Source organism: Perognathus longimembris, chromosome 1 (genome assembly GCF_023159225.1).
Source record: "Perognathus longimembris pacificus isolate PPM17 chromosome 1, ASM2315922v1, whole genome shotgun sequence".
Taxonomy (NCBI): domain Eukaryota; kingdom Metazoa; phylum Chordata; class Mammalia; order Rodentia; family Heteromyidae; genus Perognathus; species Perognathus longimembris.
Window position 1 is genome coordinate 117092649 of NC_063161.1, and position 13166 is coordinate 117105814.

General features: G+C 39.0%; 1 protein-coding gene across 21 annotated transcripts in view; it reads right to left on the minus strand.

Moving 5' to 3' along the window:
• Positions 1 to 1206: 1206 nt before the first annotated feature.
• Bnc2 (basonuclin 2) overlaps positions 1207 to 13166 on the minus strand; it is a 428651-nt gene continuing 416691 nt past the window's right edge. For 18 of the 21 annotated variants that reach the window (XM_048353623.1, XM_048353382.1, XM_048353903.1 and 15 more), the window contains one exon: positions 1207 to 11165. In XM_048353623.1, the coding sequence (XP_048209580.1) occupies positions 10505 to 11165 (661 nt within the window). In that variant the 3' untranslated portion in view covers positions 1207 to 10504. Of the gene's footprint in view, positions 11166 to 12726; positions 12761 to 13166 lie in introns of all 21 variants that reach the window. The other 3 variants (XM_048354216.1, XM_048354137.1, XM_048353068.1) reach the window with 2 other exon arrangements.

A 13166-nucleotide genomic window follows, 5' to 3' on the forward strand; every position in this document is an offset into this window, starting at 1 on the left:
TTTTTTTAAAGAGAAGAAGGAGCTGTTTAAGAGAGAATTCCTGCCAATTACAGACGTGTTATGACAGATGAAAAGATCATAATTACCCTTGGATTCCCTGCAGGAGTGCGTTAACACATCCGTGACATTTAATAACCACATGCCTCAATGGAGGCTTACTTCCCCAAAGTTGCTTAACCTTACATTGCTTTGCTCTCACCCTGAAACCTGTCTCTAGGTGCTCAGAGAGATCAAGGGGTGAGAAAGATCCCATCAAGCCTTGATGGCTGGCATCTCTCTTCTCATGGGAGGGGCCCTCAGTGACCAATATCTGCAGCTAGGAAGCATCCTCCTAGGCCTGAGAAGTAGGAACGGCCTAGCCTGGCCAGGGGCCTGAGCCAGCAGATTCTAGAAAGTGGTTCACAGCCCAGAGGCAACTGGAAGAATGGGTGGTACAAGCCAGGGGACTTGGGGGGTAAATCTCAGTCCAGGGATGGAGGCAGAAAATACTGTTTTGGAAGGGAGACATCAATACAATTTACAGTTTGAATCAGTCTCAGTTTTAATTAGGATGGATTTAAGAGGTCAGGGCAATATGATACACTGTTGAGTCACTTGTGTATCCTTCTTCCCATGTCCCTCCTGCCACCCCCCTCCCCCCGCCATCAAACAGTGTAAGAGGAAGAAATGTCACCAAATAAGATATCTTTCCATCTGCTTATTTTACTTCTACATTATAACAAGAACACAACTGGCAGAAATCCGTGCTAGGGGAATATAAACTGAAAGGTAAGCATTTAGTCTGAAAAACATATATAGTCATCAACCTGGTGGCTGCTGCCCACACATGTGAAAGGCTGAGGGTAGGGAAAAAATTATTTGCAGGAAGCTAAGATGCAAAAGCATTAAGTTCTTCTACTCTTCCTTTCCTCAAAGGAGTACAGATAAAGGCTAGCTTTGGTGAGAATTGACAGTGTTGGGTAGACTTTGCTGGGACTCCAGTGCTAGCCCAGCTTTTCCATTTAAACAAAAGACAATGTAGTCTTGCTTAGAAGTCTATTAAATCAAAGCATAATTCAGCCCAAATAGGTCTCGAGACCTCTGAGTCAGCCAATGAGTCCACTTTAAATGGCCAGGGTGAGTTGCTCTGTGAGCCCCAGGTCTGATGTATTTGCAAGCTTACTGGAGCCTGTTTAAGTTTCTTCAAATCAAAAAGATAAGAAAAGATCAGTGACTGATAAATCTTTAATATAAAAATTGTACAAGAATTTTGATACAAATTACAAGAGGTATTTGGACAAAATATGAATAAAATTCCATTTACATCCCCCAAACCCTTATGCATTTTATGCAAAAGACATACTGTAGACAATTATAGTACAGAAAATACAACAAAGGTAATAGCAAAGAAAAACTTTTAATTATCTTAGACTACTAGTAAAAAACAAACCAAAAACAGAAAAACAAAACAAACAAAACCCTCACTTAAAGTACATAGAGTATTTATGAAGCTACTGACATCACAATGATTAGAATAGGGTGGTTCAAGCTGCACCCTTCCCTTGATGCAGTACAGACTTTAGTACAGACTTTAGCTCTGCCTCAGGCTTAGTGGAGGAGACTGGTCTGATGCAGATGAGAATAAGATTTTTTAAAGAAAAACAACAAAGGCCAAACCCTTAAACTCTGGGGGAGGAAAAGAATGTATCTGAGTAAAAATTCCTTTTCCTCAAGGTATTTTAATTCCCCTTGGCCATTTTCACTGTTAAATATGCAGGTTGAGTCAAATGTTTTTGTGATTAGAGAAGCATCACTTGGGTTTAGGGTAAGAAAGCTACTAGTTCTCAGAGCCATATGAGAGCTCTCACAGGACTATTCTGCCATCAGCACAAGAGAACAGAACATTTATCCTACATCCCCAGCTTGATCCCACCAACCCTTGGAGGAAGCAGAAAAGCAGGAGGGCTTCATAGAACAAGCTGGGCAGGGTGGAGGAAGCAATGGGAAGGGATATTGGCTCCCATGGAACTCCCACTGGTGTCTCGGTCACCCCAACTCTGAGGGCTGCACATTGGAAGGCTAGGTGGCCTCAGACCAAAGTCTCCTCCTTGTTGTTTAATCTTCTTTCTCGTTCTGCCCTCAAGTACCCACAATGAGCTCTTCTGCACTTTTCACACTGGCACGAGCAGGAAAATGGTTAAGGCTCTGCAGGCTGGCAGAACCAAAGTTTGCACAGGAAAGTCAATGTACCATGTATCATAAATCTTAGTCATATTCGGGTGAATACATAAAACATCATATTCACTTAATTTGCATTATGTAAACCCTGTGTGGGTAGAACATGTTTGCCAACTGGTCAAAAGTAGGACAGAAGGGGTATATTCTAACTTCCTGCTTCAGAAATGACTTATTTATGTTTAGAGGGGAGTGGGTGAGATCAGAAATTACTCCTGAGAAAAAGGGCAGGAGTAAGAAAGACAATGATAAAATCAGAGATTAGGATGGCCAATGAGAGGAATGGGTTACTCTGTACATGAAAAAAACACTCCAATTTGAGTACTAGATTGAAAAAAAGAAGTCAGCCATGGTTTCTATGTCTAAAGCCAATCTATTAAATTCAGCACATTGTCTGGGAGTTCAAGAGCTTCATACCTCATGAATCAATGCTTCTCACAGGGTAGGTCATCAGTTGAGGCGTTGTGGGGGTGGGGGGTGGGGAGAGAGATGTTGTCTCCTCCTATGAAGGAGGTAGGCAGCAAGTGCCACCCAAACAGCTATGTTGGTTCTCCTTGTGGGATGGAAGCAGGGGGAACAATTACCAAGAGGGCTGGCATTTTTGCCTTCTTTTTGAAAACATTTTCAGGGCAAGATGAGTGCAGCTCTCTTACACATTCAGGGTCTCCCCAGAGTCACCTCTCAATCCTTGCATTCCGTAACAGAAGTGGGCAGAGCCAGTTAATAATTGATGGATTTGCCATCTTAGCCGTGCATTATCCCAACATCACATTTGGCAACAGGAAGCCTTATAAAGTCTTAGTATAGCACTTAGATTCTCTGTCTTTCTCTTCAAGAAATATAGTTTCATACTATCTACCTCTCTCCATTTTTGTTAAAATAACCTTTTCAGCTCTTTCCTTTCAAAGATTTCTTTAAAGAAAGCTAAATAAAGCATCAAGACTCTAGGAAATGTTCTTAAGCATCCTTGTTAAGAGTTAGGGGGAGAAGGCTAGTATCAGCTCTTGAAGAATTTTTGCAGTTTTGGCAACTGAGTTTTAAATTAAGATTCTGTGAAGATGCTTGATAAATGATTGCTAATATATACACACAGAGGAACTTAAATCAGACCAACAAACTGCCTTTTTCTCTAGCCCAGTTTTTGCTCAAGTGCTTTTCTTTCTGGTCCTCAGATTGCTTTGTGAGATTATTTAGCACAGACATGTCAACATAGACCTATTATGTCATCTCTAAACTGGCTGCTTCTCTTCCCTTGTTAAAGTCCCAATCAAAAGTGACATCTCTGTGTGTTTTATTTGGTTGAATTAAATGTAATTGTCCACAGCAGGAATCAACTATTTTATTGGGTCTGCCAAAAGGGCATTAGAAGGAAGCCTGGTGTCCCCCAGAGTCCTTAGAGTAGGTGTACAAGTAGATCTTGCCACTTCATTTAGTCACTAAGTGGCCACATTTTCAACCATCACTTAAGTATACCAATATGCAGACATAGCAGCTAGTATTGACACATTACTTGGGTTCAAGGTATTTTGGAATTAATAATCTTGTGTATGCTTCCTTTGTATCTTTTGATCTTCTTGTCTCTCAACGTTGTAAAGCTATTTCTCCAAATTGTCCCATGTGGAGAAATTGCCTTTCATATGAGGGTAGTCCTTGTTTTAATAATTAAAGTTAAAAGCTTGGTGCCTTATTTTTAAGATTGTTAGTCCAGTTTGTCTAGGTGAATGTAATGTCATGTTTCAAACTGGATTTGGAGGACATTAGTAAGAGATACATGTGTATGTTGAGAACAGTGGTTTGATAGCAGACTTAAAAACATCCAAATGTGTTTTTCTTAAACCACTACATTTAACCAGTTTTTACAACACATGGGACCTTTTGAAGAAGAAAGTATCTTAACTTTGCTTCTTTACAGAATATAGGACATCTAATTGTACTTATGCTAATGACTTTGCTCTAGTTAGAGCTACAACCAGCACTTCCCAAATAGTTGGGCATGGAACTGTGAACCTTAAGTTTCCAATGCAGTAGAGAATGCTGTTACTGACAGCACCTCACTGCTGGACCCTTTATGTAAGAAGCCATTTTGTTAGCATGCACTTAATAAAGGGAGAGGGCAAAGGAGAGGCAACCTAGAGCCCCTCAATGACATAGTGGGTATGCATACATGCTTTTGTGTTGAGAGGAAAAAGAGGAGAAAATGAGGGGGGAATGGATGGAAGAAGTGTGAAAGAGAATGAAAAAGGATGGATGGAGAGTTGTGAATGTGTGTGTACATCAGGGAACTCAGTGAGAAAGCCTAGCCCTTGTACTCAATTTTCCCTTCACAAGGGATAAACAGGCAATTACGCATCCTTTTATATTTGATGGCCAAGTGCTGAACTGGAAAGCACACTATTAGTTTGTGTCCCTTCAGGGCCAGTGCAATAAGTAGCCAGGAGAGCTGGGGGTGACGCAGAGAGGGTGTTGTCTGCTGTTAGTGTGACGGTCTTGTCAACAGCGTTCACATTACTGGAAGGTGATAAAGTGACGAGTAAGTTATTAGAAAGATATGAGGTGAAATTGAACCGAAGCTCTGCACTGCTCAGACTTAGCTTTTTCTTTTCCTCTCTTGTAATGTTCCACTATTTGTTATGAACTGAGCCTGTTCCGATACCATATATAAAAGACATTTTTCCACCTGCAGTAAAGGTCAAATGAATTTATAACAACATTTTAGAGGAGAAGAATAAAGATAGTTTTATGACAACTATAGTGTGTTTCATCAAACATATATATAGCATTATAATGAGTAATAATGCTGATCCAATTCAGTGTACTTGTAAAAATGTGAAGTTGTTTTAAACCCTCCGTTATTAGGCATGTGAATTTTCCAACAAATGCTCCAAAGACAGCATTTGACATCTCATTACTGCAGAATTAACTCTAAGAATTCTTTCATGCAAGGTATAAGAAGGTTGACAATGACAGGACACAGGCTTACAATGGGTATATGGGCAAGAGCAGTGGCAGATGATATAGTGGTCAGCATTACAGCTGGATTTGTGTGACACTATTGGACTTTTATCTTGATGGTGAAAAAATTCTGCAATTACAGGAAACCCAGAAATGATTCTAGGACAGATCAAATATTGTCCTAATAGTAATAGGAGCATGTTTGGTTTTGCTCTGAGGGAAAATACGGAAACAGAAGTTACTTCTATGCCACGTAGGTCAGTGTATTGAGCTCCAGTTTTGGTCAAGAGATCAACAGCCAAGTGCTATTACAATCATGCTTTGTGGGTTGCTACAGCAACAAATGAAGGTGATGATGGTGATGATGGGCAAAGGGACAGCTTCATGCTGGTACTCTCCACTCATAGCTACTGTCCACTCATGATTTGAAGTAGGTTTCACCACTGGACATTTTTTAAACCTAAGTGACCTCTTTTATCCTTTTGCTCCAAAAAGCATCCCTTCCCACTCAAAACCAATGCAAAAATAAATTGCTCTACAGCCACAGATGCCTTAAGAACTTCTTCTATTCCACATGGGTGCTCTAACTTTGCTCACATTGCACATACCTGGTCACTGGGAACTCTGTAGGACACAGTATGAATATATTGTCACCCACTGCCAGAGAGAGCTGTACCAGACTGTTCTCTTGGACAAACACTCCTGTGCATTAACTTTTCTCTTCAAGCTATCCTCAAACCAAATTCGAGTCAACCCTCTACTTGGTATCACTCTTCTGAGGATAACTAGTCTTCTAGGGGAAGTACTAGTCTTTTGGGCTTACTCCATTGGAACCATCCTGTTAAACAAAAAAACAGGAGGCAACCCTCTCCGCACTAATTTAGTTATTTCCAGTTAGAGGCAAAACTAAGAGATTCTTTTTAAACAAACATTGTCATACTTTTAGAAAGCAACTCTTAAAAACAGGGTGAGTACCCAGGATGAAAGCATCTTTCCTGGACCATCTGGTTGTTCCTGATAGCAAAAGCCATACATCTGAGGACAGTTGGATTCTATTTAAGTGTGTTACTCAAGCTAACCCAATGGTAGAAGATCAGAAGAAAACCAGGAATGGTCGGGTAAAGCTGTTAGTGGTATTTGTTAAGGGCCCTTTCTCATTTTCTTGGCATACCTTGAGTGTGTGAAGTGAGAGAGAAAAGGTTCCATTTCACTTGGTGGAAGCCTAGCGCATAGTTTCTCCTGAATAAAATGAGAAATACGCTTTTGGACCAGACCATTCATATATACATCTATATTTCCTCTCCCTTTAAAAAGGAAGGTATATATTAATAGGGCTGTTAACTATTTCAGTGTCTTCTCTTCTTACTAGAAGGGTCTAGAAATCAAATAGCCAAAGAAATCACTACAAGGACAGTGGTACCCTTGTACTAAAAACACTTAAAAAACAAAGTCAATATTGGGAAGGAAAGCGTTCACACTTTAAATCTTATAAAAACAAAACAAAACATCAGGCTGAACAGGGTAGCTGCAATTAGGACCTGGAATGAGTTACACTGGGTTGGTTTCTTTAAATACAATTACTAGCAGAACATCAAGCTTTAAAATCACATTTTCCAAACCAACTTATTTATGATCTAACCTTTCTCTTGCTCCCTTTCTTCTACCTCCATAGCATGCAGATATTCCTGAAGGCAGAGTGAGCCTTTCTGATATTTACAAAACCGTAGCTTAAAATTATCAAAACAGTAAACTTCAACATCAGCTAGAGAGCATGCACAATAATATTACCTAATTTTGTACCTGTGATAAAACTCTGGTTAAAATCAATCAAATGGGAAAAGGCTACATACATGGATGAAAGTCTATATTCCTAGTAATTCCCAGCTAGCATGAAATGGGAGGCAGCTAGACAGAAACTGAATAGAAACTCCTAGGAAAAAGTAAATAAGTAAGAATGGGCCAAGCTCAAGAGCTCAGTGATCAAAATATTGATCTTTATCCTTCCATTTGCACATAAGCTGCCATCTCAAGGAGAAATGCAATTTAGTCAAAACATGGCATTTAGGTACACCCAAGAACAGGCAACACTTTGGGACTATTACAATTGTAAATTTTATGAGTTTACGTCTTATATACTACATCTGTCCACCTCCCTAGTTCCTTTTAAGCAAAGAAGCTTTGTAGTGAAAAAAAAGCTATTTGTTTAGAAGGTAACCATAATGATTGGGTACTGGAGGCATAAAAGTAGTAGCAAGTAAGGGACAAGCTTAAGAAGGGCCAGCTGTCTAGTAGGACTTATTGCCATCTTTCTGACAAAAGCGAGGGTCTTGAATTCACGTTTGCAAGCACAGGGAAATCTGTTTCTAGATTCTCTTTACTTCTGGACTTCTGCTAACTGACTATAGATATTAGCCTGGCTTTGGGAAAGTAACAAAACACCTGTTCTGACTAAGACTGGCTCGTTTGCTGATGTGACCTCCTGACATCCATGTCATTCACTCACTGGGGCCATTATGAATTTTGTACTTGGCATTAAATCAAGCAGAACAATTACTGATCTTGTAGATGAATTCTCATATCTCAACTAGGAGTGTAACTTGTAAGAGTTACTGAAATACAAAATACATATTATTTTTCTTAAGTGTACCCACTCTAAAAGCTAGAGTTTTCATAATTTCTGTTGAGATACTCAAAAGATTTTTGCATTCTTTTTCAATCTAGTCATTTGGTGATGGGCAAAAGCGCAATACAGAGAACGCTGTGAGGACCAAATGTTTGCAAACAAATGTTCATTTTTCTAGCTCAATTTTTCACAAACATATTGTACAGAGTCTTATATGGTATAAAACAAAGGAAAACATCTCTGTCTATTCAATTTAACATAACACCAAAATAAAGCAATTAAGATTTGGGAGAATTCAAATATACAAGAAAACAAAAAATGGTTATTACTAATTCCTCAGCTTTTTACCGTAAACATTCGTCATTTAACAGAAATAGTGTTTGATATAGTTTCTTTGTATTGCAAATACTTTTGGTCTTTCCTCACTGTAGGACAAATGAAGAATCAAAGGAATCCCAAGGCATCTTCACAAAGAGGTGAAGATAAAGCTCCTAGATATATCTAGCTTATCTTTAAGAACCTACTGTTTCTGAAATCTTCACAAATAAAAAATACTGGATCCCCAAGGATGATGCTTATTTTGGGGAACAATAAATACTGTGAGGTACAATCACTCCTACAAGAATAATAACAACAGAAACATTATCAACAGTTTCCTTTGGCAAATTTAACGGAAGTGGACGCTGATGTGAACACAGAAAAAAATAATAATGAACAAAACATGAAAAATGGAAATGACATGAGAAGTTGAAACAAAGGGATTTATCTAACTTTTAGACTGATGAGAGAAATGTCTGAGGCCATTAAATGCAGAAAAAAAAAACATTCTCTTTATATTATGTACTGTTTTGATAAAAACATTGTTTGTTCCCTCCCCCCTTAAAAAAAAAGGAAAAAAAAAAAAGACAAAACAGTATGCAGTACACACCCTAACGGTTTTGGCTACAGCCTGAAGTTGAGTAAATATCATCATTTAGTCAGTATGTTGTGGTAGCTGAGGCTGCCGATGTGGTTAACCAGCTCAGGCAACATGTGTAAACATCGGAAACAAAACAAAACAAAACAAAAAAGGTTGGAGCAGAGCCTCTCCCTCCTTCTCACTCTCAATTGCTTGGTTTCAGGCTTGCTTTCATTTCTCTCTGTAGGGAAACACAAAACACTACACAGTGAGATCCTATCGTAACCCCCCTTCCCTTGCCTTTTGGAAGGAGTGTTGCTCAATTCAAGTTCAGCACGTGTTTTCTGAGCTTCCAAGCACTGCTGCTGCGATGCGGAGCGTTTGATTTTGTCTGTCAAACAGGCCTGTGTCGTTTGCCACTGCACAATTTGTGACAAATGAGACGGCCATACAACAGGCCAACCCAGTTCAGACTTTGTCTTTCTCTTCAAAGGAGAAGGGCAAGGGCCTTGGAAATGCCTGTTCAACGCCTTTACTGTATTCAGCTTTGTTCCATATAGAATAATCTGGGCTTTTTGCATCCTGGAATATTATCCTGCCTCTAAAGAAGAAATGCCTTTGCTGTTTCACACCACATAATTTTGTTTTCCTTTTATGTAACTTAAAACATAAGCAAGAAAGATGCAGTGTTGATTCTAATAACATTGAACACTTGAAAGAATCACTAAGGGTTTTTTTTCTTTTTCTTTTTTCTTTCAAAAAAAGCGGTTTTCTGGTGGCCAACAAATTGGCCTGTGGTTATGTTGAGTGACTAATTGTATTTTCTTTTCCGGAAACTTGTGCAAAGTTGGCAGTTTTGTGTTAACACTAATACTTTTGTTTGGCATTTGTACCCTACACTGACCAGAACGTTTTTACACAAGTGGATTTTTTTTTTCTTTAAAGACACTTACTGAAGTATGGCAACAGTTTAAGGATAAAAAAGAAGCATGGATATTACACATCCCCTCGTAGTGTATGAAAAAAGTGCTTGACTGGATTTATGTACTAGTACAGGACATTTTAAAAAATCAGATCTGTGCTGTAAAGCATGCCAGCACCTCTTTATCACTACATCTAACAGGTAGTAAAAACAAGACCATGTTCTTCTTTAAAAAATGTGCATTAATGCTAACATAAATGAATAGAGCTAGCCAGCAAACTAGTTTTTCCTGCATATCTAAGAGCTGGATGTAACTGTCAAAATTAAACAAAAGAGTTAAACAACCATCGATACAATTGTTTTACATCATTTGCCTCTCAAGGCTAAATATTTACAGGTGAATCTGCCATGCTTTAATTGAAGATTCTCTCAAAACCTTAAAGTTCACAAAAGACAACTATAAGAAGTTCCTTTTTGTTTCTTTTTTGTTTTCTTTTTTTTCTCCCTTTTATTATCATTATTATTATTTTTTTTGCAGGCAACAGTCATGGGTACAACAAATTGTCTCTTTGGAGAAGACCAAGAATTACTCTATCAAAATTGGGGTTAGTTGTATGCTTTGCATGTGTACGTATTTTTAAAGGGGTCCTTTGTTTTCATCCCCAAATTAAAGACTCCCTCCTCCCAAACCTATAAAGGAAAAAAAATTCAAAAGCACCTAGTGTTTATCATTTTTTTATCTAAAGAAAACTACGTGTGTGTGCACATGTGTGGACACAGGCATACATATGCATACACATACACACCCCAGCCATGTGTGGAAGCACACCGACTAGGCGGTTCAAACATGTAGGCCATCTGGTGAGAGCTGGCATCTGTAGTGTCCATTCTGGGACTAATCTATAGAAGTGAAGGGAATGTTTTTGTGGAGATTAGGGTTCTGACTGTGCCGATTTCGGCTTCGTACAGAGGAAAACATCATATTGCAACCTGGGACTTTGCACTTGTGCATTTCTCGCAGATGCACAGTTTTGTAGTGCACCCTCAGGGTCCCCTTGTTGCTGTACATTTTGTGGCAAATGTTGCACATGATCCCACCATTGCTCCCAGACAGGGTGCTGAACATGAGAGATCCTGAAACTTCAGCCCCCAGGCTGCCAGGGAGGGCTGGGGCCTCAGCCTTGTGTGCCGACTCCCCACTGTCACTCGCCCCATCAATGTCATCGAGAAGAATCCCCTCGTCACTGCCTGCATCGGATTCTCTGGAGGAATGGATGCTGCTGCTGGACTGGAGGCTGGAGGTGGTGCTCAGGTCGAGGACCATGTAGTCCTCCGCCATGCCTCTTCCATACCCATTCAGGTGCGAGTCTTCAGTCCCTGCGGGAGAGGAGGCATCTTCCCTGACATCGAGCCCCAGGGGGTGCTGGGCCCCATAGATCTTCACCAAAAATTCATCTCGGAGGTCCTTGCTAAGGGAGGGCTGCGATGAGTCCAGACCCATATCATCGAGTTCTTTGGTCAACAGTTTACGATGCAGATTTATGTTGGCACTGTGTCTAGGAAAACAAGAGGGAAGGGGGTAGGTGCACAGGGAGTAGGGAGGGTGAGAAAAAAGAGAGCATTTTAAAATTGATTCAGCTTTTGCTAGGCATCCAATAAGCATATTCATTCCTAATTATGCCCTTATAAAAACAAGCATTTACCTACATCGTCAGGATCTGGCATTAAGTGCTGGTGGTAGGGGTGCAGGTAGGGAAAGTTTCCATTAGAGTAATTTTTATAAGAGCAAAATTCTCCAATGGTAGGGCAAATGCAAACCCATGCACCCTTTTTCTCAATGACTGTTCCCTTAAGGTTGCTAAGCTACCCTCAACCCCAGAGGATCTTATAGCAGATATACATTAAGATCAAAGAACAGAAACTTTCTGTTTGTCTAGATAGAATAGTCTAACTTTACCTAACCCAAATCAAATCAAAACAAAAACAAAAAACCCTACGTTTATGAAATATAGTAAACACTGCATTTAAGATCTAAAAATGATCCACTTTAAAATGAATACATGGTTTAGATAATTTGGGTTGGACAAAATGATAATTTCTTTTTTGTACACTATAAGTTTGAAGTAAGAAAAAGTAGGCTTAATAGATTTATAATTTCAAATAAAGCTAAAATACTGTCTTTACTAACATTAATCTCTCCTTGTAGAATGATCTGGGATCCCAGTTGAATTTAACAGCAAAATACATTTACTTTACAGAAGTTGCTGCATTTTAATGTTTTCATTGACTATTTCTATTTAATGTTTAATTTTCTAAAACAAAAGCTAAAGACCAATTACTTTTTAAATACAACCCACCCAGTCTTTAAAAAAAAATAAAGCACATTAAACAACAGAAAAACCCAAAAGGACAAAATTAAAACACAATAAATACAAATTTTTTTTCAAGCACAACAATGACATTTGGTCCCTCTATTTTAACAACTGACCCATACTAACTAACCCCCATAGTTCTTAGACAAGCAAAGCGTTCACTCTATTCACAGAGTGCTTTGCTTGTATTAAAGAAAAAAAGATAGGATTTGTCCCACAGCTTCTTTAGGGATGTCATGACTTACAAAGCCTGAGATGTTATTATTTATCTGAAAACATTGCCTTTGTATTTACATCCCCCATTGATTTTTAAAGTGCCCTTGGGCATATACCTCTCTCCACCTGCAAAGGCTCAGATGTTTGACAAGTATCTAAATTGAATGCAACCCTTCCAAAAATAAACTCATAAATAAACAGAAATAAAGCTTCTCAATACTGGTGGAAGCTCTACATCTTGAAGAAATAATTGTGATAACAGAATTGACCTAAATGGATGGTATAAAGTTCAACAGACCTCCCTCTTGATTTTAATTGAAAAGTATAGAAGACCAGAATAAGTCACTCCATTAGGTGACAAGCATAATCAGTATCTCCTAGAGATGGGTGAGAGGTATGTGCCTCAGAGACAAGAAAGGTGAGAGATACTTCTCCACCTTTCCACACAAGACAATAGATAAGCACTCTGGGTGGAAGGGGCAGAGGGTGGCAGCCCTCTCCACACTGCACTTGGGTAGGCTGAGCTTACCTTGTGACAATAAGATCAGCTTTCTAATCTTTTGCTAAATCGATCACAAAAGAGGGCAAGAATGAGAGACAGAGAGAAAGAGAGAGAAAAAGAGAGAGAGAAAACAAATTCACATTCTAGACATCTGGTTTTTTTTTAAAAAACTTAAACAATAAAATAGGGATTTAAATGTTCTGATCACAAAATTACTTTCTGTCATAAGCGATCATCCCATTTACTGTCTTGATGATTTTCAGATCAGCTGCATAATCCAAAAATCATATAGCAAATTATGATAAACCAAATCATAAACCAAATCATCACCAATATCATACAAAAACGAACTCCAAACAGATTCATGCAGTGTGTGGATATGTGAATGATAAGCTGAAGTTCTCCCCACGGTCAGTCCCTGCTCTGTCAGTCATTCCCAGTTTCCTTCGTGTCAGATGGCAGATAAC